The sequence below is a fragment of the Ips typographus genome, linkage group LG7, assembly GCF_016097725.1.
Source record: "Ips typographus isolate SLU linkage group LG7, UJ_Ityp_2.0, whole genome shotgun sequence".
In the NCBI taxonomy this organism is placed as follows: domain Eukaryota; kingdom Metazoa; phylum Arthropoda; class Insecta; order Coleoptera; family Curculionidae; genus Ips; species Ips typographus.
In genome coordinates, this window is record NC_138428.1 from 5,954,868 (window position 1) to 5,977,997 (window position 23,130).

The 23,130-nt window shown below is 36.1% G+C and overlaps 4 protein-coding genes across 6 annotated transcripts in view; all 4 read right to left on the minus strand.

The window, feature by feature from the left end:
* Positions 1–1,901: 1,901 nt before the first annotated feature.
* Positions 1,902–7,733, minus strand: LOC145731639 (uncharacterized). The gene is made up of 7 exons (XM_081983521.1): positions 7,372–7,733; positions 7,210–7,317; positions 6,996–7,159; positions 3,286–3,447; positions 3,079–3,185; positions 2,714–2,953; positions 1,902–2,121 (listed from the first exon to the last, which is right to left on the minus strand). The coding sequence occupies exons 1-7, from the start codon at positions 7,615–7,617 to the stop codon at positions 1,931–1,933; spliced, it is 1,218 nt and encodes a 405-aa protein (XP_081839647.1). The 5' UTR covers positions 7,618–7,733; the 3' UTR covers positions 1,902–1,930.
* Positions 7,734–8,566: 833 nt separating this feature from the next.
* LOC145731541 (uncharacterized) lies at positions 8,567–13,372 on the minus strand. Its single transcript, XM_081983369.1, has 12 exons — positions 13,215–13,372; positions 13,072–13,160; positions 12,876–13,017; positions 12,671–12,823; positions 12,431–12,618; positions 12,281–12,374; positions 12,004–12,227; positions 9,459–9,693; positions 9,219–9,391; positions 8,922–9,162; positions 8,694–8,863; positions 8,567–8,638 (listed from the first exon to the last, which is right to left on the minus strand). The coding sequence occupies exons 1-11, from the start codon at positions 13,300–13,302 to the stop codon at positions 8,697–8,699; spliced, it is 1,794 nt and encodes a 597-aa protein (XP_081839495.1). The 5' UTR covers positions 13,303–13,372; the 3' UTR covers positions 8,567–8,638; positions 8,694–8,696.
* Positions 13,373–15,966: 2,594 nt separating this feature from the next.
* Positions 15,967–18,920, minus strand: LOC145731540 (uncharacterized). The gene is made up of 10 exons (XM_081983368.1): positions 18,785–18,920; positions 18,599–18,733; positions 18,359–18,505; positions 18,119–18,306; positions 17,978–18,065; positions 17,719–17,921; positions 17,036–17,267; positions 16,816–16,985; positions 16,488–16,761; positions 15,967–16,432 (listed from the first exon to the last, which is right to left on the minus strand). The coding sequence occupies exons 1-10, from the start codon at positions 18,837–18,839 to the stop codon at positions 16,047–16,049; spliced, it is 1,878 nt and encodes a 625-aa protein (XP_081839494.1). The 5' UTR covers positions 18,840–18,920; the 3' UTR covers positions 15,967–16,046.
* Positions 18,921–19,420: 500 nt separating this feature from the next.
* The window catches only part of LOC145732209 (uncharacterized), a 31,689-nt gene continuing 27,979 nt past the window's right edge, over positions 19,421–23,130 (minus strand). For 2 of the 3 annotated variants that reach the window (XM_081984307.1, XM_081984309.1), the window contains 4 exons: positions 22,465–22,735; positions 20,319–20,476; positions 19,962–20,266; positions 19,421–19,908 (listed from right to left, as the gene is read on the minus strand). In XM_081984307.1, coding sequence (XP_081840433.1) covers positions 19,702–19,908; positions 19,962–20,266; positions 20,319–20,476; positions 22,465–22,735 — 941 coding nt within the window. In that variant the 3' untranslated portion in view covers positions 19,421–19,701. The remainder of the gene's footprint in view (positions 19,909–19,961; positions 20,267–20,318; positions 20,477–22,464; positions 22,736–23,130) is intronic. The other variant, XM_081984308.1, reaches the window with a different exon arrangement.

Here is a 23,130-nt window from a genome sequence, read left to right on the forward strand (position 1 = left end):
ATAACTCGGTTATTTAACAAGTGACAGTAAAAGTGATTAGAAATAAAATTGTAGAGATCATTTCGAGGTTTTCAAAAATACCATAAAATCAGGGGATCTAGTTCACCGTTTGGCCGCTAGAGGGCGTCAAAGTTGACCGTTAACTAAAAAATTGTCAAAACCAATCAGCTGCGCAACACGCGGGTTAAACGTCAATAACTCGGTTATTTGACAAGTGAGAGTAAAAGTGATTAGAAACAAAATTGTAGAGGACATTCCGAGGTTTTCAAAAATACCATAAAATCAGGTGATCCAGTTCACCGTTTGGCCGCTAGAGGGCGTCAAAGTTGACCGTTAACTAAAAAATTGTCAAAACCAATCAGCTGCGCAACACTCTGGTTAAACGTCAATAACTCGGTTATTTGACAAGTGAGAGTAAAAGTGATTAGAAACAAAATTGTAGAGGACATTCCGAGGTTTTCAAAAATACCATAAAATCAAGTGATCCAGTTCACCGTTTGGCCGCTAGAGGGCGTCAAAGTTGACCGTTAACTAAAAAATTGTCAAAACCAATCAGCTGCGCAACACTCTGGTTAAACGTCAATAACTCGGTTATTTGACAAGTGAGAGTAAAAGTGATTAGAAACAAAATTGTAGAGAACATTCCGAGGTTTTCAAAAATACCATAAAATCAGGTGGTCCAGTTCACCGTTTGGCCGCTAGAGGGCGTGAAAGTTGACCGTTAACTAAAAAATTGTCAAAACCAATCAGCTGCGCAACACTCTGGTTAAACGTCAATAACTCGGTTATTTAACAAGTGACAGTAAAAGTGATTAGAAACAAAATTGTAGAGGACATTCCGAGGTTTTCAAAAATACCATAAAATCAGGGGATCTAGTTCACCGTTTGGCCGCTAGAGGGCGTCAAAGTTGACCGTTAACTAAAAAATTGTCAAAACCAATCAGCTGCGCAACACTCTGGTTAAACGTCAATAACTCGGTTATTTAACAAGTGACAGTAAAAGTGATTAGAAATAAAATTGTAGAGATCATTTCGAGGTTTTCAAAAATACCATAAAATCAGGGGATCGAGTTCACCGTTTAGCCGCTAGAGGGCGTCAAAGTTGACCGTTAACTAAAAAATTGTCAAAACCAATCAGCTGCGCAACACTCTGGTTAAACGTCAATAACTCGGTTATTTGACAAGTGAGAGTAAAAGTGATTATAAATAAAATTGTAGAGAACATTCCGAAGCTTCCAAAAATACCATAAAATCAGGTGATCGAATTCACCGTTTAGCCGCTAGAGGATGTCCAAGTTGACCGTTAATTCAAAAGCAATCTGCTGCGCATTTGACAAGTGACAATAAAAGTCATTAGAAATAAAATTGTAGAAAACATTCCCAGGTTTCCAAAAATATCATTAAATCACATTCGTTTTCACACTCCATGGAACTAGCAGAGTTTTTTTGACGTCACAATGACGTAACTTGACAGTTGCTCAAATTATAGTTTTGCTAAATTACGTCATCGTGACGTCAAAAATGCTCTGCTCGCTCCATGGAGCTTGAAAACGAATCCGGCCATCACTTTTGTGTTAATTCGATTGCAATTTGATTATTGTTTAAATACTTACCTTCCAATGGCGTAGATTTTTTAGTTTATACCCGATTCTTCACAGTTACTAATCAGGAAACGTTTTACAAGCAAATATAAGATTTGACGCCAGTGGCGTACATGCAAATCCAGGTACATAACTGAAACGTATGACTAGAAAAGGAGTCTAAAAGATAATTTAAATCACGCTTTTAATGCATAAATCACGCTCTAAACTCTCCCTTTACGTTCAAAGTTAAATTGCAATTTTCCTGGATACCTCCAGGCTAACTGGAGATTGGAAAAACGTTCTTAAAAACTTCAAGAATTTAAATTAACCTTAGTTTATTGGACAATTCAACAATCGTATTGGTTTAAATCAAATTTTCCGTTAGTGTTACTGTAGTTCCACTCGGAAATCAATTTGCCTTTGATTCCGTTTACCTCGCAACTGCCCAACCGTTCGTACATCTTCACTTGGGTGTTTTCGCCCACCCAATGGGCGACCGTGGTTTCGTACACTGCCTTACACTCGTAAACGTGGTCACCTGAAAGTTGTACAAATTTTAGTCTTTGGTGTTGAAACTTAAAATTTGTACCAAAAAATATTGTAAAACTCGCTTCCCTTATCGGTTTGAAACCTTGTTGCAATTTCTTGACAAATTGTTACATTATTTTGATTTTGAGGTCAAAATGGGTCGAATACGACCCTGATTTGGTAGTAAATTGATTGCAGACAAATTTACTAAACAAGTGTTGAGTAAATTTAAAAAATGTGGTAAATTTTCTAGTTTAATCGTAAATAACTTGGTTTTTTGAGACATTTACTATAGACATTTGTGATTTTTGATTTTTCAGAAAGAAAATTTCTAGTTGTAGTAATTTCTGCAGTTTTCCCGAGACGAAAATCGAGACCGGGGAAACTATTCTCTTCCAGATTACTGCACTCAATCCTGTTGCAAAATTCAGCTAATACCAACTTTTCCAGCTTTTGGAAACTTCCTACCTAACAAATCCCTAGGGAAACTTTAGGGCCGCCAGTTATTACCCGATTATATTGGATTGTCAATAATCGAGAGAAGTTATCGAACTAGCTTACCCCCTCCCCCCTGGCAACCCTCAATATAAAGTAACAAAAACCTGCAAGGAAAGTGAATGCCAATTCTTCGGTGGGTCGTCCGCTTTCTCCATGTTGCCATAAACGTAAGTCGCAAGAATCGATTGTGTCGATTTTGCCATTAGGGTGCACCACGTACCCCATTTCGTAGTGGGAGGCGGTGCAGGGCTGCGAAATCACCCCCAAAACGATCCTCGTCTGATTTTCCAAGTAGAACATGTTGTATATGTAGCGATGCATTAAGGTCCAATCGCGTTTTGTCCCTGAAATAACCAATTTTATGTAAGCAGTTTGGTGTTTTCACCAGAAAGCATAAGAAACTTACAGGCAATTATAGAAAGTGTTAAGTTTCACCTGTTAATTTTAACGAACTTAATTAACGTCTTACCGAAGCTGTGATCCCTGAAGGAGTCGAGTTTAAGGGAAACTTCTTTTCCATCCACTTTCAGGGTGCCTTCCACGAAACCCATTTGTTCGTAATGAGTTTGATGGGCCCTGAAATTTTATACGGAAAAACTGTATTTAGTCTCTCACTACTCACTCAAAAAACGCACTAATTAAGGCTAACCCAGGCAATTTAGGGTATCACACTCACTCTCGCAACGATTCGAATAACTGTCCGGACCACTGTTCTCTGGATATGGATCTGGCCAACATTTTGGCCGGAAGTTCCACGTCGTAATGGAAGTACGGCAAACCGTTACTGAACCACTTTGCAATCAGTTCCACTTGCACTGTTTTATCCGTTTTGTGCACCCTGAAGATACATGAGTAATGTTAAAGGCCACAATAGAATACACGGCCAATACCGGTCGTACAAGTGGCCAGTATGAGTAAAGATGTGTTTTTCCCTAAAACTTGGATAAGTATCAATTCACAAATTTTAACTGAACAAATAATTTCCAAAAGCTCCTGAAGTAGTCTAAAAAAATGACAAAAACTATAGAAACTCCAAAATGCCTTGCAAAAGCTTACAAAACAGCCTAGAAGTTTCCAAAAACTTATTTATACAGGGTGGTCCAGTTTTAAATGTCCTGAATGTTTCCTGAAAAGTGCTTCCTAAGGAAAATACAGTCCTTCAAATTTCTGTTTAAAAAATCGTTTTTTTTTGTCATAACTGTCAGACCGTTGGAGCACTATTGATCAAATTTGGAACAAGCACTTTATTACACGTTTTTACGGTCAAAGATCCAAAACTAACCCAACCCAACTTAAAAATTGTCTTGGAAACAGAAAAGTCACTTAAGAAGTTTAAAAAATATTATTTTAGCCAGTTTTCATAGTTTCCAGACAAACTAAAAGACTTTAACTTTGAAAATTGAATTAGAAAAGATAAAAATTTCAGAAGCGTAAAAATTGTGTTTGTAACCAGTTTTCATGCAAATCGAGAGACTTTAATACTAAAAATTGACTTGTAGACATAAAAACTACTTTTTCAAGAATTTGTTACTACAAATTCATACATTTAAACCTTAAAAATTGACTTGAACCCCAAAATGTGACTGAACTAATGAAAAGTGACATCAGAAGCTTAAAATTTGCATTTGAAGTAAGTTTTCATAATTTGAAGACAAATTTCAATATTTTAGTCTTGAAAATAGTCTTAGAGGCAGGACATTGACATTAGATTCATGAAAATTGTCTTGAAAACTAACTTTTCGTGCTTTTTACTTTGCTTTTCATTTTCTTCGAATTCTGGACTATTTTTAGTGCTTCAAAACTGCTTTCAGCTTGGAAAATCGAGTTTCAAGACTATCTTCACCAAGTTATTGACATAGCAAACTTAAAAAACAATTTTTACATTCTTCATAGACTTAAAATGGCATTCCAAGCTTTGTCACTATTAAATCGACTTCTAGACACCTTAGTGCTAAAAATTCGGGTATTTCTTAATAAACTAGACTGTTTTTAGTGTTTTAAGTTTTCAGTGCCTCAAATCGAGTTTCAAGACTATCTTTACAAAGTTTTTGACTTATCAGGCCTAAAAGCCAGTTTGTCCACTGACCATAGTCTTGAAAATGTTATTTCAAGCTTCTTCACTATTAAATTGACTTCTACACTCATAGGTGCAATAAATTGTAACACCTCTAAGAAATTCAGACTGTTTTTAGTGCTTTTTAAGACTGAAAAACCGAGTTTAAGACTATTTCCAAAAGTCAAGTTTCTTCAGTAATAAAAGTAAAAAATGTTGGTACCAAATGCTACAATAATAGTCTTGAGAACTAATTTTTAGAAATAAAATAGTCCGAAAATTTAATTTACTTCTAGACTTGTTGTCCAGTCCAGAAAATTGAGTTGTACACCAATTAAAGTCTTGAAAATATACTTTTGGACTCTCTTTAGTCCTAGTAAAGCCAGTTCTAGCATTAAAAGCCAACTTTTATATTATTTTTAGTAGTAAAAAATGAGTTCCATGCACAATACAATCTTTGTCTTGATTTCCGGACTTTTTTTAGTTCTTGAATGCCAGTTTCAGACACTTAACCAGGATGGTAGTCTGAGAAAGCGAATCATAAGACCATTCCTAGTAGTAAAAAAGTTTTTAGACTATTCAGTACAAATTTGGACTTTCATAAGTCTTGGATGTTCAGTTTTAAACTATAAAACGATTTTTTAAATTGAAATTTGACTTTTTCAGAAAAATGACAAAATGCAAGTCAACTTATTTTTTGATTATCTATCAAATGGTGAATTATTGACACTTAAAACTGGACCACCCTGTAGAAGCTCCAAAATATTTCAAGACAATCTAAAAGCTTCCGTATGCTTCCAGAGCAGTTTAACAGCTTCCAAAAGTTTCTAGAACCATCTACAAGGTTTCAAATGCCTTAAAAGCAGTCCAGAACCTTCAGTGCTCTTTAAACTGTTCAAACACTTTCCAAATGCTCTTAAAGTAGTCTAAAAAGGTTTGGAAACACTACAGAGCCTTCCAAAAGCTTTTAGAACAGTCCAGAAGCTCTCAAAACATTTTAAGACAATCTAAAAGTTTCTAGAACTGTTTATAAGGTTTCAAACGTCTTAAAAGCAGTCCAGAACCTAGAATGCTCCTAAAGTAGTCCAGAAAAATATTAAAAAACTACATAAACTCTAAAATGCTTGTAATAAGCAGTTGGAAGTCTTTTAAAAGAGTCTAGAAGCTTCCAAACAACTTTTAGGACAGTCTAAAGTTTCCAAAAAATTCTAGAACCGTCTAAGACTTTCCAAATGCCTCTAAAGCATTCCAGAACCTTTAATATGCTCTTTAAACTGTTCAAACACTTTCCAAATGCTCTTAAAGTAGTCTAAAAAGGTTTGGAAACACTACAGAGCCTTCCAAAAGCTTTTAGAACAGTCCAGAAGCTCTCAAAACATTTTAAGACAATCTAAAAGTTTCTAGAACTGTCTACAAGGTTTCCAACGTCTTAAAAGCAGTCCAGAACCTAGAATGCTCCTAAAGTAGTCTAAAAAAAATTTAAAAAACTACCGAAACTCTAAAAGCAGTTGGAAGTCTTTTAAAAGAGTCTAGAAGCTTCCAAAAACTTTCAGGACCGTCTAAGACTTTCCAAATGCCTCTAAAGCATTCCAGAACCTAGTATGCTCTTTAAACTGTCCAAAAACCTTCCAAATGCTCCTCAAGTAGTTCAAAAAACATTTAAAACAGTCTAAAACCTTCTGTATGCTTCTAAAGCAGTTTTAAAAGCAAATTTCTAGAACTAGAACTCAAAAAAAGTAAACAATTTTGCATCTCTGATAGTTTTGTGCTTGTTTACAAGTTTGTATGCTTTTTTGAGAAAAATAATTTTGCTTTTTAAGCACTTTTTTAATCCTAATTATTAATCTATTCTGCAACTATAGTAAAACGAATTATTGGAAATTGAAAGGGCTGATCTTTTGAAATACATATTACTAAATGAAACAAAATATTAGTACATTCATTAAGCTGCTAAATAAGAAATGTACTAAATTTGACAGGTCCTAATTTGATTAATTTGACAAGTTTAGTTTTGACCACCATGTACATTTTGAAATTCACTTTAAATTTTATCAATTAGGTAGCTATTGCACAGAGAACACTAACTTGATATCTAGTTGTAAATGTTACCTTTGACAAGTCGCAAGTTGGTTATTTTGCCAGTTACAAAAGTTCAACTTTGACCACTCTGTATCCTTTAAAACTCTCTTAAAGTCCCCTGGCAAAAGGTTGTAGTTTTTGTGAACTATTAGAGTGTTATTGCAGAGAGAACGTTAACTAACCTAACAGGTCATTTGGTTGGTGATTTTTACAGTTTTGACCCTTAGGGAACTATCGCAAACTAATAAACATACTTCATTGGCCCTTTATAGGTTAGGTTCCAGGTGTTCATCGGTTCTAAGGGTGTAAAAACGAACCCTTCGGCCGCCCATGATTTTTGTTCCATCATACTGTCCGGGTCCTCGTTCAATTTGGTTTGGGGCAGTTTCGGGGTTTTTAATAGTCCAAAATCCGGGTGCTACAAGAAGGGTTGACAGTTCCGGGGGTAAATTAATAAAAAGGGGTTACCTTAACGTAGATCAAGCCGTTTATCACCCCCTGTTGGCGTTTTTCCGCACCTGCTATCAGGTAAATGTCATTCTGGGAGACTGCTTGGAAGAAAATGGCGTCGAAAGCCTTGAATTTTTGTTTTCAATCCGTAATACTTTATAAGTTATAAAAAGGACTTACCAAAGGATTTTCTGACAATGGTTGTCGTTTTTCCAAGTTCTCTACCTTTATCCCAGTCTCTTTTCCGTTTATATAGTACTTTAACCTTCTCAGCACCAAAAGGGTTAAAAACAATGGATATTTGATAAAGTACCATTTTCCAGGTTGACTGTAGACCCCAAACAGCTTTTTAGGGTCTTTTTTGTTCTGCACAAACACATAACCTAAGAAAACCACTAAAGCGCCAGCCAAAATGTCCATGTACATGTTTAAACCAGGTGATTTCAACTAACTGCACTCTTTAAGGTTTGTGTTGTAACTGGTTAATTTTAACTGTTTTTTTAAGTAAAACAAATACATGTCATTCAGATAAAAAGGTACTTAAACGACTAAAATACAGTAAATTGAGTTTATCAGAGTTTTTGTTATCGTGTGGCTTGTGTAAATATACCGAGTGGGTTCAAGTGCAAAAACCGAACAAATCCGCGGTAAACAGGCCAGATTGCGTGAAAATAAACCAAAATGAACTAATCTATGCTAATTGGATGCTAAATTTACCGCACTAGTGCGGTAATTTGCGCGGAAACGTGAATTTCACTTGTAAATTGTTTTTGGTAGGTCCGCCCTGTTTATGGCAATTAATTGTTTTTTGTATGAGGACAAACTGGTTTATTGAATCACCCTGTAACAGTTAAAATAAGCAAGTTTTCTTAAAATTGACAAAAGTGATACCACAGAATTTAAAACTTGTATTTCAGTATCGTAAATTTGATTTTAGAAAGCTTGAGTTGTATTTCAGTTAGTTACTTGTATTTCAGAAAAAGTCTGTTGGCTATTATGTATTTTGGAAAAGGTTATTTCAATTTCAGAATTTTATTACGTTTCTGATATACAACGTGATAATCTTTTCTGAAATACAAGTGATATTTCTTAAATCCATCTCATGGTTTCCAAAATTTAACTGACGTTTTCTAAATTACATTTGTAAATGGTGTAATTTACAGGTGTTCAAATTTGGTCCAATCAAAAGTCTTAGAAAACTTAAAAATTCTGGTGGTGGGTGGTTATTCTTGGAAAATGAATGGGACTATCACGTGACGTTAAACGGGCAACGATAAGTCTTACCGTTTGTCCACCAGAGGGCTTTTATAACAAAAGGTGTATCATATACTGCTCGATTATGTTGATACAAACAACAGGATTAAAAAAGCTCTGATTTGTGCATACCATTTTTATTTTTTGTTTTTTATTTTATACAAACACCACTTACAACTAAATTAATGGGGGGCTGCAAAGAAAAAAAATTATTAAAGCTTTGTTGGTGCACCGGGTGAAACTTATACCTTCTAACCGCTGATGGTGACGTTTCCGGAGGCACTTCCAGACCACGTGACGTTCAGGCCACCACTCAGGTAACCGCTGATACTGCCGGTAGCAGTCAAGATCTTCGATGCTTCAGCCTGAACTGCGGCGCTTTGCTGTAGTGATACATGGGTGATAAGTTGGAAGTAACCTGTCAAAGAAGAGGAATGAAAGCGTTATATTGCCGGTTGAGTTTGTACAGGTCAAACCTAGAATTAGAGATCTGGATTGGTTGACAACGACTTCTAAAGTGAGTCCACATCCGGTGGCTTTAAGAGCAGCTTCTAGAGCAGAAACAATCACTCCGAATGTGGATAGTCGGAGTAGAACCTTGTACACGCCACCAAGAAGCAAAGATGGAATCAAGCTAATGGAGGCTGCGATGATGCTGGCAAAGGTGGTAAGAATGCCCACTTGAATTCTGATTCCCAATTGGATCAGTTCTTGGATCTTTAAATCAGTCAAAGTGAACGAGAAAAGTTTTGGTAGAGTTAGTGGCAACTTACACCAACTGCAAGAGACAATTTGGATATCAAAACCAGTAAGAGAGTGTTAATGGCCACAACTCGGGACACTACAGTCAATTCCAAGGCCACTGCAACCACAACAGCCAACAGAGCACTAACTCCGACGTAGACACTTACCAATCTAAACAGAATTCTAGCCACGTTGATTCCACCTGAAATTTCATCCCCAAAATATGTCAGGCTTGTATTCATGGTTGTCTAACGTTACAAGTGACTTACCAAGGATCAAACTACCGGCACGTAAACTGGTAATAATGGTAAGCAATCCGCTGAGATCTCCGGTAACGTTGATCCTTTCAATCACAGTAATCAAACCTTGCAAACCAATGGTCAAACTCTCAGTTAAGTTGGCGGTAACATAGACGCTAGATTGCGTCACGTAAGTGATTAAGCCGCTTATCACTCCTTCCAGTGTGACGTTTTTGCTCCCCAACAAAGCGATTCTACCGATGATCTAAATAGATGTTGATTACTGTACAGGGTGGTCAAAAAAGCATTTTAAAAGCTACAAAAATAACTCTATTTTGCCCTCTTTTACTATAGCCTATTTAAAAACTGTGAACTGTGTGACTTTCGGTTAGTGATTCAGTGAACAGTCACGTGACCACCATGTGATTTTAAAATTATGGTATCATATGATTTTTAGATCCAAAATCGTGACATTTCATCAACAAACTTATGCCAATGTCCCTCAAACTCATAAATCAAATCTAGGACAATGTTGCCAGGTCTACCGTTAAATTGATTTATTTAATTAAATTTTTGTAGTTCTTCTACCGTTTTCCTGTTTTTTTGTATATAATCTACCGTTTATGCCATCATGTTGGTTGTGAAACTTTTTATATACTTTTTCAGTTTATTGAATAGGAAATTTAATAAGAATTCTAAAAATGCGCTTAAAACAGTCGTTTTCTTGTTTCAAAATATTCTCTAAAACCACGTGATGTCTGTCACTAATGTCAGAATTGTCAAAATTTGCAAGAATTACATTTTAACACAATTTTCGAAACATTTTCTGAGATTTAACACTTATTTTGACAATTGTCAGCTAAATAGTCTTCTGTAATCACGTGACAACTGTCACTAACGTCAAACCATGCTCAAAAGTTGCAAAAATCAGGATTTAAAAACGTTTCTTTGGAGTCTTTGATATAAAACGTGTTTCTGAGAATTATGACAGTTATTTTGATAATTTTCAAGTGACGATCTAGCTAAATAGTCTTCTGCAATCACGTGACAACTGTCACTAACGTGAAAACTGTCAAACCATGCTCAAAAGTTGCAAAAATCAGGATTAAAAAACGCTTTCTTGGAGTCTTTGATATATAACGTGTTTCTGAGAATTATGACAGTTATTTTGATAATTGTCACGTGACGATCTAGCTAAATAGTGTTTTACAATCACGGGACAACTGTCACTAACGTGAAAACTGTCAAACCATGCTCAAAAGTTGCAAAAATCAGGATTTAAAAACGTTTCTTTGGAGTCTTTCATATAAAACGTGTTTCTGAGAATTATGACAGTTATTTTGATAATTGTCACGTGACGATCTAGCTAAATAGTGTTCTACAATCACGTGAGAACTGTCACTAACGTGAAAACTGTCAAACCATGCTCAAAAGTTGCAAAAATCAGGATTTAAAAGCGTTTCTTTGGAGTCTTTGATATAAAACGTGTTTCTGAGAATTATGACAGTTATTTTGATAATTGTCACATGATGATCTAGCTAAATAGTGTTCTACAATCACGTGACAACTGTCACTAACGTGAAAACTGTCAAACCATGCTCAAAAGTTGCAAAAATCAGGATTTAAAAACGTTTCTTTGGAGTCTTTGATATAAAACGTGTTTCTGAGAATTATGACAGTTATTTTGATGATTGTCACGTGACGATCTAGCTAAATAGTCTTCTGCAATCACGTGACAACTGTCACTAACGTGAAAACTGTCAAACCATGCACAAAAGTTGCAAAAATCAGGATTTAAAAACGTTTCTTTGGAGTCTTGGATATAAAACGTGTTTCTGAGAATTATGACAGTTATTTTGATAATTGTCACGTGACGATCTAGCTAAATAGTGTTTTACAATCACGTGACAACTGTCACTAACGTGAAAACTGTCAAACCATGCACAAAAGTTGCAAAAATCAGGATTTAAAAACGTTTCTTTGGAGTCTTTGATATAAAACGTTTTTCTGAGAATTATGACAGTTATTTTGATAATTGTCACGTGACGATCTAGCTAAATAGTGTTCTACAATCACGTGACAACTGTCACTAACGTGAAAACTGTCAAACCATGCTCAAAAGTTGCAAAAATCAGGATTAAAAAACGCTTTCTTGGAGTCTTTGATATAAAACGTGTTTCTGAGAATTATGAAAGTTATTTTGATAATTGTCACGTGACAATCTAGCTAAATAGTGTTCTACAATCACGTGACAACTGTCACTAACGTGAAAACTGTCAAACCATGCTCAAAAGTTGCAAAAATCAGGATTAAAAAACGTTTTCTTGGAGTATTTGATATAAAACGTGTTTTTGAGTTTATAGAAAAATTAGACGTTATGGCTGTTACATTACTTTCTACTTTTCAATACATTAGTCAGTTTGGCATTCTGTATAATTAACGTAATTATGTGACAGCTATTAAATTTACTACTAGTATGGTAACTCATCATTTGCTACTTTGACAGATTGGACAGTTTACACACATTTACAGTAAAATAAACAAAACTACTGGTTGGTATAATTTGACAACTTACCACAAAGGCTCCGGTAATTCCAATCAAAATGCCACCGCCCAATCCTCCGATCAGTTGCAGAACTTGGATTTCACTCTCTAAAATAACTTTGATTGCTTTTAAAGCTTCAGAAGACTCAGACAGTTGTAGCAACAGATTGGCGAAGGCGTAAAGCCCCGAAGATGCGCCCAGAATCAAGGACAAGTCCAAAATCACACCGGCTGCAATCAGCGCTTGAATACCACCTAAACAGCAAATTTGATTGATTTGATCGTTGAGTGAGCTGTAAAGGTCCTACCAGCAGCTCTGATGATGATTGATAAGGTCCTTAAGGCCACCACAAGTCCGGCAAGATCAAAGACTACAGCGATCGTTCCAGAAGCGATCAGCAGCTGTAATTACATCAACTTTAAAATTGTTGCTTACCAGAACAGTTTTGGGAAAATACCTTTAAGGCTCCTGATAAATCACCATTGAACAGTACTATCAGTTGTCCAGCTATGGACAAGATAATTTCGAGTCCTAGTCGGGCGTCTCTAGCAATTTGGGCGGAAATTCCGATTACCAACCGCACTACAATGCTATTGATGACAGTCAAAATGGCGCTTGAAATGTTTCGAACCGTGAATGTGACAGCTGAAAACCAATATCACTTAGGCCAACCAACTTGACTGGACCTTATTGTTACCTCCTTTGATGTTCCATAAAGCCCTAAGGCTTCCACCCAAAGTGACTTGGATTAAGGCCTCCAAATTGGCTTTACCCCCCACCCAAAGTCCGCTCGAAATGTACACTCCACTTTGTGCTTGCAAGTCAATGGCCACTCCAGCTCCGCTAGTGCCTGCAATTATTCAAATTACCAATACGTTTCGACAAGTCATCATCAAGACTACCGTTCAACACCACAACAATTTGGGTGGTTACGTCCAGTAGCAAAGCGGCTGAAGCCGATAGATTAGCGACCACAATCACATTACCATATACCTCGATGGTGATTCCAAAAGACGTCGTCGAGTTTAATGGCACGGTACATTCCTGGGTTTTTTGACCAATTAGAAGCTTAATTATAATGAAAAAAAAACAACTTACCAAATAGCAGACCTCGGCAGGTGCCGCCCTTGATCCAAACACATCCAACTTGCGAGAGCTAACTGGCGCTACGCCCTTAGCCCTTAACTCTACAACAGTTTGGATTCAGCTAAAGTACGGTTAAGGAACAGGAAAATGCTTACCGTGGACAAATGTGCTGGCCAAAAGGGCGCAGAACAAAACCGAATACGCCTTTTGGTTCATTTTCGATTTTGTCGTGTTTGTTACCATCTAGTACCGGGTTTTTATACTTGGCGCTTATCGTTGGAATTCTGGGATTTGCATAACTAAGAATGTCTGATAGCGATGGATGGGTTCCAAGCATTCTAAGCATGGTTCAGCGAACGTAATCATGTACCAAAGAATGTTAAAAATTCTTGAAAAAGTACCTTTTTAAAAGTCAACGTCCAAAATGGTTGAATTACGCCATTTTGGAACCAACAGGTTGTAGATCTTTGAAACTAACTTGATATTTCCAAGATGGCGAATCAGCGCCATTTTGTTGAATTGTCAGTTTGCAACAAGTCCGATTTAGTGTCCTATAAGTTATTCAACCAATTAGTGTATTAATGAACGTGATTAATATAAGTATTCTTTAATAAACGTTTATTATCCTAAAAAGTTTGAAAAACACTAATTGTCTTATGACAGTGACAGTAATGTTGGTAATGGTGAATGTCAACTAAATAATCTATTTCTCTCTTTTTAATACAAATAAAAAAGGATGGATACTATAAGCGTATTTGGTTGCCTATGTTATGGCAAATAGGTGGGTTAATTTTGCGTCCAGTTTTCACCCCATATTTTTTCTTTTACATATTATTTGGGATTATATTATATACCGGACGTCCAAACATTTGAATACAGTCACACCATTTTTCTACTGGCTTTACTTTATCCACCCGGTATATTAGCATATACTTAGTAATACTAGCACATTCCTAACGCTGAATATAACTGCTTCGAAGCGACCTTGTTCACTATTACAATGTAAAGTTATTTGGAGTATGCGCAAATTAGCATACTAGAATTTAGTACCGGAACTATTAGGGCCGTTTATGTTTTAGTTTTCAGCTTTTTCTAGATTTTTTATTTTTTTGACTGTAGTATTGGATCAAGCTGTATTCTTGACACTTGGTGAATGCGCTTAGCATTGTATGGATTTTTAATACCTATTTATTTAAGCAAATATTTGGTCTAAACGCATATTCAAAGTGTACTATAGGTGATTATACAGGGTGGTCCAGTTTTAAATGTCAATAATTCACCAATCCATAGCCAATTAAAAAATAAGTTGTCATTTTCCTGAAAAGTGCTTCCTAAGGAAAAAACAATCTTTCAAATTTCTGTTTAAAAAATCGTTTTTTTTGTCATAACTGTCAGACCGTTGGAGCAATATTGATCAAATTTGGAACAAGCACTTTATTACACGTTATTACGGTCAGAGACCCAAAACTAACCCAACCCAACTTAAAAATTGTCTTGGAAACGGAAAATTAACTTAAAAAGTTTAAAAAATATTATTGTAGCCAGTTTTCATAGTTTCCAGACAAACTAAAAAAACTTTAGTTTTGAAAATTGAATTAGAAAAGATAAAAATTTCAGAAGCTTAAAAATTGTGTTTGTAACCAATTTTCATGCAAATCGAGAGACTTTAATACTAAAAATTGACTTGTAGACATAAAAACTACTTTTTCAACAATTTGTGACTACAAATTCATACATTTAAACCTTAAAAATTGACTTGAATCCCAAAATGTGACTGAACTAATGAAAAGTGACATCAGAAGCTTAAAATTTGCATTTGAAGTAAGTTTTCATAATTTGAAGACAAATTTCAATATTTTAGTCTTGAAAATAGTCTTAGATGCAGGACATTGACATTAGATTCATGAAAATTGTCTTGAAAACGAACTTTTCGTGCTTTTTACTTTGCTTTTCATTTTCTTCGAATCCTGGACTATTTTTAGTGCTTCAAAACTGCTCTCAGCTTAGAAAATCGAGTTTCAAAACTATCTTCACCAAGTTATTGACATAGCAAACTTAAAAAACAATTTTTACTTTCTTCATAGACTTAAAATGGCATTCCAAGCTTTGTCACTATTAAATCGACTTCTAGACACCTCAGTGCTAAAAATTCGGGTATTTCTTAATAAACTAGACTGTTTTTAGTGTTTTAAGGCTGTTTTCAGTGCCTCAAATCGAGTTTCAAGACTATCTTACAAAGTTTTTGACTTATTAGGCCTAAAAGCCAGATTGTCCACGGATCATAATCTTAAAAATGTTATTTCAAGCTTCTTCACTATTAAATTGACTTCTAACACTCATAGGTGCAATAAATTGTAGCACCTCTAAGAAATGCAGACTGTTTTTAGTGCTTTTTAAGACTGAAAAATCGAGTTTAAGACTATTTCCACAAATCAAGTTTCTTCAGTAATAAAAGTAAAAAATGTTGCTACCAAATGCTACAATAATAGTCTTGAGAACTAATTTTTACAAATAAAATAGTCCGAAAATTTAATTTACTTCTAGACTTGTTGTCCAGTCCAGAAAATTGAGTTGTACACCAATTAAAGTCTTGAAAATATACTTTTGGACTCTCTTTAGTACTAGTAAGGTCAGTTCTAGCATTAAAAGTCAACTTTTATATTATTTTTAGTAGTAAAAAATGAGTTTCATGCACAATACAATCTTTGTCTTGATTTCCGGACTTTTTTTAGTTCTTGAATGCCAGTTTCAAACACTCAAGTCTTGAATGTTCAGTTTTAAACTATAAAACATAAGAAACACAAAGATTCTCAAAATGGCGAGAATTGTAATAGAAAGTCAAATGAAAGAGGAAGCCTACTTATTTTGTCAAATTGCTGTCATGAGGATTAAGGAAAAAATAACGAATTGTGTTTTCTAATGATCTACATGTTGTGTATTCAACTCAAAATGTGGGCGTACATTTACAACAATCTAGCAAAGTACAACTATTTTCGGTCGTCATCAGAGTCATTATCATCGTCGTCAGAATCATTATCATCATCAGAGTCATTATCATCGTCACCAGAGTCATCATCAGAATCATTATCATCATCAGAGTCATTATCATCTCCAGAATCATCATCGTCATCATTTGAACCTGAGTCGTTATCTGAATTGTCATCGTCATCATCATCATCACTATCATCATCATCGTCATCATCTGAGCTGTCTGATTCGTCAGAACTGTCCGAATCACTGGAACATTTCACCGTAACATCAATATTAACATTTATCTCAACTTTGACACTGTTCGTGTAATATAAGACATATTTGGCCCATTTCAATGCCTTGTCGGACACCAAGGATTTTCCAGTAGAAATCTGGATCACCCCTGAAATAATTACAGAATTACACCATCTGGAGTGTTCTTGCTTTGAAAAACTAACCTCGAAGGTGTTTAGAAGTAATTTTGTTATTGTTGATGACGTCCTTCAGGTATTCTTTGCCAGCTGAAACGTCTTCTGTCCCGTTCAGAACTAGAGACACCTTCTTAGCCAGTGTAGTTATGATGACTTTGGTGGTGTCGAGTTCGTATAAAGCTTTGTAGACATTGGATTTGACAACTTTTATGTTAATATCTTTGAAAATGGTTTTCAATTTGTGTTTGAGTACTGTGATTGAGTCAACATCCAGGCCAATCAAAACCTGGACTTGATTGTCCTGCAAACATTTTTATTACCACTCCAGTTACCCTCAAAAACTCGATTAACTTACTGCGGTTGAAGAGTCAAGTTTTATCACAAGTTGCGAATGAACTCGGGCTACAAACGATTTGGTTGGTATCAATTTGTGTACGATTGGTGCTACTCGGATTAGACCCTCCAAAGGTTTACTATTAACCGGTTGCAGCAGCTTATTGAAGAGCTTAGATATGTTCACCTCACCTTAAACCGCACTGTTTAGAACAAACCTAACCACAAGAAAGGTAACTTACTAATAACTAAACTGCTATTTTGGTAAGACTTTAGATATGTAATGGATGCACTATACGTGGTTGGGCTATTATTCAGCGATGCCAGTAAATTGGTTATGAGGGTGTTGTGAGTGCTTTCCAAACTGGTTGTACGGCTTGCCACCTCATAATGGTACTGGATCAGGCTGTTGGTCAATTTGGTGAGGGATCTTGAATTGTTGTTTTTAGCCAGCGAGATTAACTGAGCTCCAATCTAGATAAAATACAAGTTTGAGGAAAAATGGTACATTCTGGATATTCCAGGCTGTAGCAACTAAGTGTCAATAACAGCCTGGAACGATTTGTGGTTCATGAGGTCTTTAATGGGTGGTAAAGATGTTTTCTTGACAATTGGTCAATGCGCCTAAAGGATGCTTAAATAACATTTATGTAACAAGGATTTAAAGGAGTTTGGACGTCACGTGACTATTCATTTAGTCAACACCTGTTAAAATAACATAACAAGTTATATGGGTGTACCAGAATCTAAGGCTGTAGCCCTTAAGGTCCTTCAGAGGTACCAAAAATGGCATAAAGTGATTATTTTCTTACTGAGAGTTGCAATTTGGAATTTTGGAGAAGAATGGTCGCACTAAGTTTGGTTTTAGTCTATATGGATTTGAGTTGGTATTAAAATAGCCTAGAAATTAATATGTCCTACTTACTAGATGTACACCATCCACGCCTTTTAGTCGTTTTCCACCCAATTCGCTGGAAAGTGTATGGAAATTTAGTGGATCATTAAGGATAGCAGCAAGGCCACTGTTATCGCCAACACCATTCACAATAAGGGTAATGCAGGACACACCAGTGGTAGCTTTCAGAATAGTAGCCCCATCAACTCCCAAGCTACTCCAAGAACTTTTACCTTTGACAGATCAAATTATTGTGGTATTCAACGTGGAATATTTAAGCAAAATGTACCTGAGACTGTTACTGCCTTGCTCAAACCTTTCAGCCTATTATCGAGGTGGGCAAGATCGCCAACATAGTCGATTTTGCTCTCAATTGCCTTTAATTGGGTTAGTGTAAGTTAAAGGTTGGCAAACATGAAATGCAACTTACCAAACCGCTCAATTCTGCATTCCAAACGTTTGATATGCGTTTCGCAATGGATACTGAGAATCCAAGACTCAACCTTACGTCCACCTTAAAAGCCTCAACAGTGTTCCAAATCAGTCTTTCAGTGATCTTCGACGAAGCATTTAAACAAGCACTATCCACCGAAGACAAGTTGAAACTTGACCCCTTACCTGATTGGTTGATATTGTTACAATTAGCCAGCAAGGACCAATCAAAACTTACTTGTAACCAAACTGTCAAGGGACAGCAAAAGTCCTTTAATGCCGTTACTTTTAAGTGATGTGGCAACGTCGTCTATTTCCACTCCAGATGATATGTATAAGCCCTTTTCAGTTGTCAAGTTGACCACAATGAGGTTCTGGTTGGTCTCTAAATTTTAACATTAGAATGTTTTTCATTTAATGTCTCCCCAACAAGTTTAGTTTCGACTGTGTTTATTGTCACTTTCAAACCTCAACTTACCATCGAGCAGTAAGGTGGTGTTTTCATGGTGATCGACAATTAAACTGACTTTGGCCGTTTCATTTCTAACTACAACGCAATTCTCCACTGTCCTTAAGGTCAGAGAAGAGTTCTGCCCTTCTTTTGCGTCACACCCTGTAGAAAAAAGGGTTTTGAATCAAGAAGAAAAAAAAGCAAACAACTTACCGTGCAAAAGAAAAAAGGCACAAAACACCACAAAACACTTTACGTAAACCATCATAACTTGATGACTTCTTCCCGGTTAAGAAGTGCTTATATACAATTTTACACAACACCAAAAAAAAGTTGTAAAATAGTCCAAGCTTCCCTGATCCACTTTCAACCACCTTGTAGCGCATCCTAAGCGCCCGTACTATTTTCTGTATTATCTTATCAAAGTTTCTGTACAACTATTTTACTGACAAAACAATATTTTTTATAACTAATTGATACTCATGGTGTTATGGATTGGTTTTTAAATACTCAGTACAATAAAAAAAGGCGCATTTTGTTTCAAACACACAAACAGTGTTTTTTTAGGTTTTCTGCTATTTTGTTAATAATATATTTGTTGAATAACAAGTTGATTTATGTTATGTTGTTATTGGTATCTTTTTCTGGACATACTGTTGAACTGGATTTCAATTCATATAACTGATGAACTTTTTTTGGCACACTCTGTATACAGCTTTCAATGTTGTTAAGGCTGTCAAATTTCAGGGGGTCAATTTTTTTTCAGGGTTTTTAATTCCAGGCTTTAACAGTACAGTATCTCAGTAAATTTCAGGGTGAAATTGTAATTTCAGTTTTGAAATAATCTAATTTCAGCATTTTCAAGAAACTTTTTATTAATTTGACATTCAAACACTTAATCGCACGTTGAAAGTACTTAACCTGCACATAAATGCGTATCTTACACGGTGAAAAAACTTAATATATACAGAGACGTACAAATTACAATTATTAGTATACAGGGTGACATAGTGAAACACACTTTAAAGTTGCATACCCTGCGGCTCCAAGAAATCACAGTCATCACATTTATACTATACAGAGTGACTAAAGTTGCACGGACATTTATATAAAAAAATGAGCAACGTAAATTACAAAAAAGTGTTTTCCTCTCCCCCCTCGGCCCCTCCAATGAGGTTGTCGTTGCCATTTTTCATGGAAGTGACCCGTACTTGTATGGTACCACCTCCTATGCTATTTCTCATTCTAGATCTGTAGTAGAAGCCGGATTCGAAGCCGTTTCGGCGAGATTTACAGAAAATGGCAGCGATTGCGTAAAACATTCGATGGGTACCGTCCTGTAAGTTTTTTTTTTTTTGTATCTCAAAGGTCAGCACAAACCTAAGCTTACCTTAATTTCCCTCATTCTGATACTGTAAATGATCGGATTGGCCAGCATTTTCAACGTAACCAGAATGTTTTCAATGCATCGTATACTCAAAATCAACGAGGTATGCTTGCAATTGATCATCTGCAAGTCCTCCCCTCTTATGTAGCACCCGGTGCGACAGTTGAGGGTGTAAATCAAAATGGCGGGCGTCCACCCCAAAAAACACGACCCCAATATTAGTAGAGTGGTGTAAATGGCCCTCACATTTCCCTCCAATTGTTTGCGTTCCTTGTTGATTTTCTGGTTGGGTTTTCCTATGGAGTTACCTGGAACCCCATCAAAAATAGTTTTTTGAGGTTATAAAAACTACACAAATACCTTTAATTCGGGTGCTGCCCACCCTGGACAGGGTGTTCCAACGGGTTTGTTGTTTGCGCACCACCATCAAAATGTGGGTGTAACAGACCACCATGATGAAGATTGGGATGAAGAATAGGGAACAGTAGGACACTCTAAATGAAAATGTGTCCAAAAATCTGCAAAAAATTAATAATACAGTTAATCTGAGGTCAAAAACCCTTTAGGACGCTCACGCAATGCTTTAGGTGCATACAGCACTATTTTAAATGGAACACCCTGTATATTATTATACCATTGATTGCCCTAACTCAGTGCTACAATATGACAGTCATTGGAAGTTGCTTCCAAAGTGTTAGAGCCCTGAAACTGCACTATTTTAAATGGAACACCCTGTATATTATTCGACTGTTGAATAGAGCACGTCGAGACGATTTCAACGATATATGGTTTGTTGGATTTATCTATAATACTTTTTTCAAAAAATGAGAAAAAGTTAATTTTTCAAACCACCCTGTGATTGTTAATTCAGTTTAAACGTCAATAACTCGGTTATTTGACAAGTGACTATAAAAGTGATTAGAAATTAAATTGTAGAGGACGTTCCGGGGATTCCAAAAATACCATAAAATCAGGTAATCGAGTTCACCGTTTGGCTGCTAGAGGGCGTCAAAGTTTACCGTTAATTCAAAACCAATCAGCTGCGCATTTGACAAGTGACAATAAAAGTGATTAGAAATAAAATTGTAGAGAACATTCCGAGGTTTTTAAAAATACCATTAAATCAAGTGATCGAGTTCCTGTTTGGCCGCTAGAGGGCGTCAAAGTTTACCGTTAACTAAAAAATTGTCAAAACCAATAAGTTGCGCAGCAATCTGGTTAAACGTCAATAACTCGGTTATTTGACAAGTGACAGTAAAAGTGATTAGAAATAAAATTGTAGAGGACATTCCGAGGATTCCAAAAATATCATAAAATGAGGTAATCGAGTTCACCGTTTGGTCGCTAGAGGGCGTCAAATTTGACCGTTAACTAAAAAATTGTCAAAACCAATCAGCTGCGCAGCACTCTGGTTAAACGTCAATAACTCGGTTATTTGACAAGTGACAGTAAAAGTGATTAGAAATAAAATTGTAGAGAACATTCCGAGGTTTCCAAAAATACCATAAAATCAGGTGATCGAGTTCACCGTTTAGTGGCTAGAGGGCGTCAAAGTTGACCGTTAATTCAAAACCAATTAGCTGCGAATTTGACAAGTGACAATAAAAGTGATTAGAAATAAAATTGTAGAGGACATTCCGAGGTTTTGAAAAATACCATTTTAATCAAGTGATCGAGTTCCTGTTTAGCCGCTAGAGGGCGTCAAAGTTGACCGTTAAATAAAAAATTGTCAAAACCAATCAGCTGCGCAGCACTCTGGTTAAACGTCGATAACGCAGTTATTTGACAAGTGACAGTAAAAGTGATTAGAAATAAAATTGTAGAGAACATTCCGAGTTTTTTAAAAATACCATTAAATCAAGTGATCGAGTTCCTGTTTGGCCTCTAGAGGGCGTCAAAGTTTACCGTCAACTAAAAAATTGTCAAAACCAATCAGCTGCGCAGCACTCTGGTTAAACGTCAATAACTCGGTTATTTGACAAGTGACAGTAAAAGTGATTAGAAATAAAATTGTAGAGAACATTCCGAGGTTTTCAAAAATACCATAAAATCAGGTGATCGAGTTCACCGTTTGGCCGGTAGAGGGCGTCAAAGTTTACCGTTAACTAAAAAATTGTCAAAACCAATCAGTTGCACAGCAATCTGGTTAAACGTCAATAACTCGGTTATTTGACAAGTGACAGTAAAAGTGATTAGAAATAAAATTAAAGAGGACATTCCGAGGATTCCAAAAATATCATAAAATGAGGTAATCGAGTTCACCGTTTGGCTGCTAGAGGGCGTCAAAGTTGACCGTTAATTCAAAACTAATCAGCTGCGTAGCACTCTGGTTAAACGTCAATAACTCGGTTATTTGACAAGTGACAGTAAAAGTGATTAGAAATAAAATCGTAGAGAACATTCCGAGGATTCCGAAAATACCATAAAATCAGGTAATCGAGTTCACCGTTTGGCTGCTAGAGGGCGTCAAAGTTGACCGTTAATTATAGTATAAACTAACACTTACTCTGGTTGATCAGTGTTGTTGGAAAAGAAGTTGTTTCTTAAGGTACCATCCACGTCAAAAGCTGCGTACATGCTTATCACAGTGACGAATGGCACCAACCACAATAAACAAATGACGGCAGTGACCTTGAATTGTTTTTTTGTTAGTGATTGATGGAAAAGTGAGGTTAAACATACCTTTTTGCTGGTCACTATTGAATTGTAGTGAAGAGGCTTCAGGATTCCAATGTAGTGGTTCAAACTCAACGCCAACAGATGTAGCACTGTAATAACTGTAAAAAAAAATTAACTTACAAGGGTGGAAAGTGAGTTTTACTGCACTAGGTTTACATCTATGACAATCAAACATTGACACACCTGATGCGTGTTGTATATAGGCAACACAAACATCACTAAGGCGCCTATAATTCATCCTTAAGACTGTCAAAATGATGAAACGTTTAGGCAAAACTAGTTTTGAAGCTTAAAAGTAAACTAAAAGGGCTATTCCGGCCCAATTTAACTAAAACGCACCCCCCTTGAGGGTTTGTAAACAATATCCGGGCGAAATTAACTGAAATTCGCCCCGTAAACTTCGACTTTGAGAGGGAGTCCCTCAAAGTGCACGGTTGTAATTTGCGTGCACATAGACAAGTTGAAATCACACAAAATGGAAGCGAGAAATGAG

Coding starts and splice junctions, on each gene's coding strand:
- LOC145731639 (XM_081983521.1), bottom strand. CDS start 7,617: ATGTACATGGACATTTTGGCTGGCGCTTTAGTGGTTTTCTTAGGTTAT. Junction 3,448..6,995: donor ACCTATAAAGGGCCAATGAA/GTATGTTTATTA, acceptor ATGTATCTTCAG/GGTGCACAAAACGGATAAAA. Junction 2,122..2,713: donor GGCATTCACTTTCCTTGCAG/GTTTTTGTTACT, acceptor TACAACTTTCAG/GTGACCACGTTTACGAGTGT.
- LOC145731541 (XM_081983369.1), bottom strand. CDS start 13,302: ATGGTAACAAACACGACAAAATCGAAAATGAACCAAAAGGCGTATTCG. Junction 12,228..12,280: donor AATCATCATCAGAGCTGCTG/GTAGGACCTTTA, acceptor TTTGCTGTTTAG/GTGGTATTCAAGCGCTGATT. Junction 8,864..8,921: donor ATCCAGATCTCTAATTCTAG/GTTTGACCTGTA, acceptor CTTCTTTGACAG/GTTACTTCCAACTTATCACC.
- LOC145731540 (XM_081983368.1), bottom strand. CDS start 18,839: ATGATGGTTTACGTAAAGTGTTTTGTGGTGTTTTGTGCCTTTTTTCTT. Junction 18,506..18,598: donor CACCACCTTACTGCTCGATG/GTAAGTTGAGGT, acceptor GTTAAAATTTAG/AGACCAACCAGAACCTCATT. Junction 18,066..18,118: donor ATGCAGAATTGAGCGGTTTG/GTAAGTTGCATT, acceptor ACCCAATTAAAG/GCAATTGAGAGCAAAATCGA.